We start from the raw sequence: 8,534 nt of genomic DNA on the forward strand, positions 1-8,534 counted from the left end.
AATTACAGATGTCAACCTCTTGATTCTATGAACCTTCACCTCCCCACCATCGCTTTTGTATTCCTTAAATCCAATGATTATTTTCATGATTTATTCTCAATTGCCTGTCTTGTGTTATTACTCTCTGTATAATTATTAATGAAATGCTTCATTCAAAACAACTGTTCAACGCTTTGCAAATGCAAAATTACCCCAGCTAGTGAAACCCATTAGACCAAGATTCGTCCATTTTTTCGTATTAGTGTACTCGGCGACTTCTTCTGGAGATGAAGAATAATGAATATCCGATTGCTTCTCCGGGTTTTGGAATTCATAGATGGGCTGAATATCACCAAGACACCGCCGAGCAGATGATTCCTCGCGGAACACATATCCGGCTCTTTTAACCATCTGAAAATTGCCGTAACATTTAAAGTAGAGTGAATAATGAGAACCTCTTCATTTGGATCATCATCTCTCAATTTCAATCGATATGTCGTTGTAATTGGATTGAAAAACTCATAAATCAGTGTCATTTTTCCACATGCATCCGAAATTACAGCAACATTTGTCGTTTGATCAATCAACGAAATGTTGTAAACTTTGTCGAATTTATACTGTTTTAGATAACCATTATCACGGAAAGATGTGGTGAAAGCAACAAGTCCAGCTGAATTTTTGACCCGAATTATGGGACGGAGTCGTAGAAGAATTTTGTTCTGGAATAAGATTACGATAACGAGTTCTGGAAAATAGAAGATACTTACAAATACCACATTTTCGTATGGTTTAATAGCATTGAATGGGTAATGGCTGAAATGAGAGTTTTCAATCTCAAACAACACATTTAGAAGGGGGCCCTTCTAGTACAGGTTTTACCGTATTACTATTATTCTTGTACAGGAAAATCGGAGCTGTGGAAGTGAAACGCCGGTGGCCATAGCTGAAGGTTCCACAACGACAACTACAGTAAACTAAAAATATTTTTCTTTTCAGGATTGGTTTTCTTGTTTGCTTTTTGTCTTTTTTTTGTTCTGTCCTCCGGAAAATTGATATTTTCTATTGTGAAACACTTGACTGGAAGAGTATTCGAAAAAATCGAGAAAATACTTTGAAAATAAAATGTTTTTGGGTTACGGTAGTTGTCGTCGTGGGACCCGTACGGCAATCCCAGAAAACTCTTAATCCCAGAAAACCTACATTGTTCTATGTGGAACTGTTGCATTGAACAAATAACCAATAATTTTTGTGGGACGCCAAAATTGTCTATCCTCATTCCATCTTGCTTTCAGAATATCCTCATTCGATGAAGCGTATCTGAATTGTTTCAAAATTGGAGAAAACATTTCAACGAGTGCTCCATCAGTAGTTCCACAGTATCCAGGCCATGATCCAACATAGCCAGCTTCTTCTATTATTTCAGCAGTCTCGTTGTCCTTTAAGTCACTCCAACTGACTAGACGAGGCGATCCGTTAACAGAAACATGGAATACTTGAGTCAACTGCGGACACAAAGTGTCAATTACTTCACAATCTGTATCCGGAGAGGCCAATCCAAAAATAGAAGGAAATGAGGAGTTGCTGGAGATATATCCAGAGCTACCTGATGACATAGACATTATCAGAATAAAAACATAATGAAAACTTACTAAACATTCTGAGAACACTCTTTTCTGAATAGTATATTCTTTGATGATCTTTTGGGTTTTCGTCAAATTTCAATGGAAGCACTGTCAGTGGGAAATAACTTTCCAGCATGGAATGCTGAAAAATTTTGAAGATACCGATAGTGAGGTTGAATAATTTTATTTTAGAAGTACTGCAGCGAAAATTGATGAAACCGTCAACTTTGAGCTCAATTATCTCAATTCCTGTGAAAGATATCGAAAGTATGTCAACTGATAAATCATTTATCATAAGATCACAAATACTTTATCAGTTGACAAATTTTCCATACCTTTCACAGGAATCGAGATTATCGAGCTCAAAGTTGATGGTTTGGGTGGGCTTCTATCAGAGGAAATATTAGGTTGATAAGAAAGTTTCTTTCTTTTTGGCAGAGTTGTTTTTGAGGATCGATATCTGGCGCTCCAAGTGGTTTAGCGGGCCAAATTTTTTTTTGTTAGAGAGCTGTGTTCAGTGGCTATTAGATCCTAGATTTTCAAATTTTCATCTCTCTTCGTGTGGAAGAAATGGCGATTCTTTTAGTCCTTATCCGACTGCCCATTGGCAACTTGATTATATTTTTATTTTTATTCGGTCTTCAAACAGCTGGTATTTGGAAGAAAATTGTGGATGTATATAAGGGACATGTTCCGTCATCGTCTACAATTTGCCTTTTGTTTGAAGAATTCCAAACAAGAGAGTTCAGTTTGAAAGATGCCAACGGCCTAGTGAGTCGGATCTTCATCAATTGCTAAAAACCGGGGAGGTGCATCCATTTCAAACCATTTGTAAAATGTCACAGGCATTGCCCTCTAGTCAACCAAGTATTGTGACCGGATCGAAGTCTCTTGGCAAAGTCAAAATCTGGGTTGATTCGTACACCGCGTTTTTCCGGACTACAATATGTTTCGTCATGTAGACATGGGTATGTTTCACCTATCATTTCTTCGCACGTTCAAATGGCTGGATGATGTCATTACAGTAGATGATAAGTGCGTAAGTTACTCTGTCAATGTGCGGAAGGGTCAGTTGATTGCCAAGAAATAGCTAGCTCTGGACGTCCAAGAACCTAAATTTTCCTTAAAAATATGCTATAAGTTTGATGGTCGGTCAAAGTAATGGACACTGGGAAGTTTTAGTTGAAGGTACCACTATAACTGCCACCTTGTTTAGTTCATAATTAGAAAATATGAACTTGACAGTCTAATCAAACGAGGAGAAAAAACCAAAGTTTGCTTCCAGTGCGGCAATGCGAGATCGCTTGTGAATAGAGGGATCAGCCATAAATTCATGACCTTTGGCTGAAATGTTATTTTGCACTCATCGTATTCTCCGGACCTTGCCCTTCAGGAAAAGTAATATTTTGGAGCTCTTAAACGTCATCATGATAGAGAATACTTCAAGTGAAAAAATGGCACAAAAAAGGAGTAGTCCCACTATTTCAATCGCAGCCTTCCTCGTTCTGGGCCGATGGAATCAAGAAATTACCGGAGCGTTGCCAGACAACTATTGATGCTAATGGACGTTATTTTCATTGATCTAGCTCCCTCCGCATTGAGAAAAATTTGATCAAAAGTTTTGCCAAAAAAGAAAGAAACTTTCTTATCAACCTAATGTGTTTTCTGACTAGGGAATGTGGTGACTGGGGCTTGGAACTTTGATATGAGACCTATACCATTTGAAAGCTTAGGATGCGAAACTTGCAAATAAACATTTCGAATTTTCTGCGGACATACCAGATTAGAGAAAATTGGGTTTCAACTTTGACTGAAATTTGAATATTCTGACGGCTGCCGAGATCCGGTCCCCTTTTTCTCAAATACGTCCGCAGCAAAATCAGAATATTTATTTGAAAATGTCGCATTCCTAGCTTTCTAATGATACAGGTCTCATATCAATGTTCTATACTCAGTTACATGATTCCCTAGTCAGATGATAGATACCGTATTTAATCTTATAGAAGATATCTAAAATTTTGTCAACTGATTAAATATTGTTGATACTATGATAAATTCATTAGTTGACAAATTGTTGCTATCTTCCCCAGAAATCAAGATACCGTAAAACCTCTAATAGAACGACACCCGGATTGTCCCACTTTGAGCCTATATATCTCACTTCTTTTGAAAGATATCAAAAAATGATAAACTAGTAAAATGTTTATCAGGATATCAGCAACATTTTACTAGTCAGCCACTTTTTGATATCTTTCACAGAAAATGAGATATATAGGCTCAAAGTGGACGACCCGGGTGTCGTTCTATTAGAGGTTTTACGGTAATTGAGCTCAAAATGGACTATTCGGGTGAGCTTCTGTTAGAGAAAATACGGTATCTATATTCTGAATGGCAGAACTTCTGCAATAAAATTATTCAATCTCCTTGTTTGGAAAAATACTGAGATTTTTTCACAAACTTAAAAAATGTAATACACTTACAGATTGACAAATCAGGGATGTAAGTATCAGAAAGATGGGAACAACCTTCATTTCGATTCAGTAAAAGGCTTCTGAACCATTTCCGATTTTCTTCTCGGTACCTCTTTTTATGATTTTATTACCCTTTTCCGTTTTCTTCTTCTTTTTGCAACTTGCAACGTCATAACTTTGGTATAACATTTTTTTTTGTTCCTAACAGCTGATGTTTTGATGTCGACAACAGAGACCTGCTCACAATCAATTCAAGTGTATTCAGCTCCAAATCAGCACGCTGATAAGAAGAATTTAATCAGAACTGATTCGATTCAACTGATAGCTGCCCCCACTTTCTCTCTTCCTCACACTTCTTTTTCTTTTTCTTACTATTTACAGATGAGTAGTCCAAATCCAGATTGCGATCAATAGATGATTTGGGAGATGTTAATCTTGTATTAGAGAAATCTGATAACTGATAACTAATACAGTGGTATCTCTCTTGTTACTCTTTGTTTATTCACTTTATGATTGGGTCATACCGGAAACTAGAACCAAAAATATTTGATTTTTTAAAACTAGAAATCTGAAAGCCGGGAAAGAATTCTTTTCACATTTCCACTTTCAGAGAGAAATACTTTTTTGTTGCAAACAAAATGAATCATTTTCAATATACACCTTGTTGCATTCTGATACATTTTGAAATAATTGATAACAGAGTTATGATAGACATTGATAAGTTTCCATGAGTGAGATAGTGATAGAATCGTCTCTAGTATAATTGTATGAGAATGTTTTAGTTTCTCTCTAAACTGATTGAAATCTCTTTGTAGTCAATATACATCAACTTCTCCTTCCTTTTCATCTTATCATCTAAATCTATGAAAGAGTCGGCCCCAGCCACTCACAACTTGCTCTGCGCCCTCACACAGATTTTATCTTTTGAGCACATCTTTCTTCAGAGCTTCTCCATTTTCTCCTTCTTCTGCTTTTCCTTCTTCTCCTTCTTCTGTTTCGTTTTCAACTTCTTCTTCTTCTTCTATACGAACACTGATGAATGCTGCTGATCAAACAATACTCCATAAAGCAATTAAAGAAGTAATTTTCCTTTTTTTTAATTATCATAAAATTATTTCTTTTCAGAATCTCAAAATTCAAATGATGGAGTTTAAGCCAACTGATTTTAAATGTGGAGATTGTGCTGGACCATTCTCACTGGACACTGGCGAAAAGTCTTTAAAGATTATGGTATATCAGGATATATCAGAATACTAATCAGATTGTTTCTTTTTCAGATTTCCAACTTCACTGGTGAAATGATGAAATTGGAAATAGAAGAAAATGAGGTTACAAAACGGATTCAAACTATTGCAAGTCCCTTATTGGCCAATTGTGTTGTTTTAGAAACAGGTAGTATCTATTCTTGAAAAATCAATTTATTAGATTGAATTGCGTTCCAGGAAAAAATGTTCAAATTTTGTTCACAAAAGACATCGAATCCACAGAACCACTGAGAGCAATTTTAGTTGCTGACATGAATTACCGACTGGAACAGGAAAAACTTTCTGAAAAAGAAAAAAGTAATTTTCATTTGAAATCCATCAGTTTTCCTCAATTATCTTATTCAGAATACGAGTGTCCTAGATGCCACATGGCGAAATTCAATTCGCTTCCGAATCTGAAAATACACGAAGAGTTGTACTGTACTAAAAAGGATGATGCAATCGTCAAACCAATAGACAATACAAACTTAGAAAGCCACCAGAATCTAATTTTGCTTCCACTAGCTTATCATGACTTGTTACAACAAAATGCAGTTCAGGTAACCCTACCATTGTTTTGGTACAAAAACCGGGACTACCGTAACCTAGTTGTGGGAATTTCGTCCACCGGCGTTTCTCTTCCACAGTTCCAATTTTTGTACACCAGCATAATACGAAAAATTTCAATTTGTTAACCTTATCATTTTTAGGTCATGGGCCCTTTGAATTCGATACTTCCGGTAGCGGTTAGCCGCAAATCAGCATTTGTCAACACAAATCCTTTATTCGTTCGAAATAAATTGAACTTGGATATTCCACAAAGTATGAATCTTTTTAATCTTCCCCTTTCGGTTAACATTCCTGTTGTGGACCTCGATGAAAAGTGAGTTTCTAAACATAAAAAGTTCAATTATTGTTTATTTCAGAATTCCGAGCACATCCACTGCCAAAGAATCATCTACTTCTACTATGGAAGCCAGAATCCCTTCCATATCTCCCAGTTGTTCTCCAACTTCCAAAAGTTCAAGCAGCGAACCTTTTTATCCGGACCGACCCTTTTCGTGTACCTGTGGAGTGTCTTTTTCATCTCAAACTACTTATGATGCTCATCGACAATTATACTGTAGTCATACTGTACGTGAATCATCCACCAATGCCGGACCAAATCGCACGGATTTTTCAAGGAAGGTGACTGATTTCTTTCCATTTTCTTCGAAATATACGTCTTGACTTATCAATGTTTCTGATCTCTCCTAGTCTTTTTCTGATTGCAATCTTGAATTATGGCCGTAGTGTGAGAGAGGACTCTCATGGACTCTCCAAGCAAGAAAAACGAGATTTGTAGGTACCGGAAAAATGCACAAAGTGCGATTTCGTGCCAGCTACACCCTCGCAGCTCTCATTGCATATCCGATCTTCGCATCAAACGACGAAAACATTTACTTGTTTAGTATGTGGATATCGAGCGTTTAGTATGAGAGGTGTACGAACTCATATGAGGTGAGAATGTATAAAACTATTTTTTTTATTTGCTACTTTATGATTTAGGTCACACCCAAGCGAGGACTCGCAAAGGTTCAAAGCGAACGATGTAGATGACACATAATTATGATTTTTATTTTTATCTTTGAGACCAATACGAAAGCAATAAACGGGTTCAGAATTTTTTTAAAGCAGTTAATCAGAAACGTTTCCAACAATAAATGACAGAACGCAGTCTTCATTATGAATGTTGAACTCAGCCATCCTATTTGAGATGATGTCTAAAACCTTATTCTTGGATCAATCTTATAGGTTGCATACTTACTCATTTTAACCCGAGATCTGGTATGGGCAAAACTTTGGAAAAGAGATTGAATATTCCTAATCATCAGCTGAACATTTGCTGTTTCTTCCTGACTATCCGTTTCAGATGGGCTGGTTTGAAGATCAGAAAAGCACGCATCAATCTCTCCATGGTCAATTTTCGTTGAGATTCTTAAATCTCCGGAGACACTTGCGGTGAACTTCTGAATTTTAAGAATAGAAACATCTTTTGAAATGTTTGATTACCACAACACGAGCATTCATGTTTCTGAATGCGTGGATAAACCTTGCAATCGCCTTTGGAGGTGGCATACTAATACACATCTGGAATTACAAATGCTCAATTAAAAACGGATTATTGAATTGGAAAACCTTTCTAAGTTTGATTGTTGGTCTGGCATATGTGTTCCAGTATTTTGAGAGTACTATTGTAATCGGGATTTGGTGGGATACAATATCTGCTTCTGGATTCCTCACTTCAACAGATAAAATTGGTTCATCACTTTGACTTTTTGAAAGCTTTAACTTCAAATAGCAATGCCCTCCAGGTAGAATACGGACCAAGCTGTCAATTTCGAGCTCGAAAAAAATGAAGTTTTGTTCTGGGTTGCGGGGGTTCATTCCAACCATATCCTGTGATTGAGGTATTAGGTATTCTAACGATGACAGAAAAAACCTACAAACTTTCGAAAAAGTTGACTGCTGTATGGAACGCATAGATTGAACCACGCACCGCCATCATGAAGACCGGAGATGCTGATGAAGTTGAGACCTATAGACATTTAGAAATGATCTTGACTCAGCAGTGTACTATTAAGACCTTCTTTCTCAATTTTCACACAGCATCTTTTTTTGCTAAGTCGGCTTGCAGCAGAAAGAATTTCTGAAATGTTTTTATTTTCTTCTTCTTTTTTAAAATTGTGAAAATTTACTGATAAAGACATCGATGGCAGCAGTGTCCTGTAACAGTGAACTAAACTTCATTGTACATCTGAAATTTTCTTCGATATGGGGGAAAGAGACATAGACAAGAAAAGACACATTTTTCGCGCGCAGCCAAGATAATTTGAAATTCATGTTTCTGTTTTTTTTCCGCAAACGGGAAAGAAAAAAAAGAAAAGAAAATCTCGTTGAAAAGAAAATTACTGTCTACAGTATACTCTCGTTTCGATAACATTTTTAACAAGATTCTGTACGCGCCTTTAAACTATAGTTTCGAAACCGTTTGTAGAAAGATACTGTACGCTCCTTCAAAGCAATTAAAGCAATATCCAAAGTTTTTTCGCTTTTCTGACTATGGACATTTTTTTCTGAATTTCTCTAAAGATTATGCATAATTTATGTCGCGTTCAAAGTTGATTTCCAGGAGTCATTTCCTGGAAAAACGCTGTTCAAAGCTGCGATTGTTTTCC

The 8,534-nt window shown here is 36.5% G+C and overlaps 4 protein-coding genes across 4 annotated transcripts; 1 reads left to right on the plus strand and 3 right to left on the minus strand.

The window, feature by feature from the left end:
• Positions 1-165: 165 nt before the first annotated feature.
• Positions 166-1,737, minus strand: CBG12019 (the record flags this gene model as incomplete). The annotated part of the gene is made up of 5 exons (XM_002646266.2): positions 166-390; positions 435-698; positions 747-792; positions 1,180-1,582; positions 1,629-1,737. The coding sequence occupies 5 exons, from the start codon at positions 1,735-1,737 to the stop codon at positions 166-168; spliced, it is 1,047 nt and encodes a 348-aa protein (XP_002646312.2).
• A 2,895-nt stretch (positions 1,738-4,632) lies between these two features.
• CBG26584 lies at positions 4,633-4,752 on the minus strand (the record flags this gene model as incomplete). The annotated part of the gene is made up of 1 exon (XM_045237444.1): positions 4,633-4,752. One exon carries the CDS (start codon positions 4,750-4,752, stop codon positions 4,633-4,635), a length of 120 nt encoding a protein of 39 aa, XP_045099235.1.
• Positions 4,753-5,107: 355 nt separating this feature from the next.
• CBG12020 lies at positions 5,108-6,922 on the plus strand (the record flags this gene model as incomplete). The annotated part of the gene is made up of 9 exons (XM_002646267.1): positions 5,108-5,152; positions 5,198-5,302; positions 5,350-5,464; positions 5,515-5,634; positions 5,683-5,876; positions 6,027-6,199; positions 6,243-6,504; positions 6,662-6,816; positions 6,865-6,922. The coding sequence occupies 9 exons, from the start codon at positions 5,108-5,110 to the stop codon at positions 6,920-6,922; spliced, it is 1,227 nt and encodes a 408-aa protein (XP_002646313.1).
• A 71-nt stretch (positions 6,923-6,993) lies between these two features.
• Positions 6,994-7,752, minus strand: Cbr-hus-1 (the record flags this gene model as incomplete). The annotated part of the gene is made up of 4 exons (XM_002646268.2): positions 6,994-7,079; positions 7,124-7,325; positions 7,369-7,446; positions 7,495-7,752. 4 exons carry the CDS (start codon positions 7,750-7,752, stop codon positions 6,994-6,996), a joined length of 624 nt encoding a protein of 207 aa, XP_002646314.2.
• Positions 7,753-8,534: the final 782 nt, after the last annotated feature.

Source organism: Caenorhabditis briggsae (assembly GCF_000004555.2).
Source record: "Caenorhabditis briggsae complete genome, chrI, whole genome shotgun sequence".
Lineage (NCBI taxonomy): Eukaryota > Metazoa > Nematoda > Chromadorea > Rhabditida > Rhabditidae > Caenorhabditis > Caenorhabditis briggsae.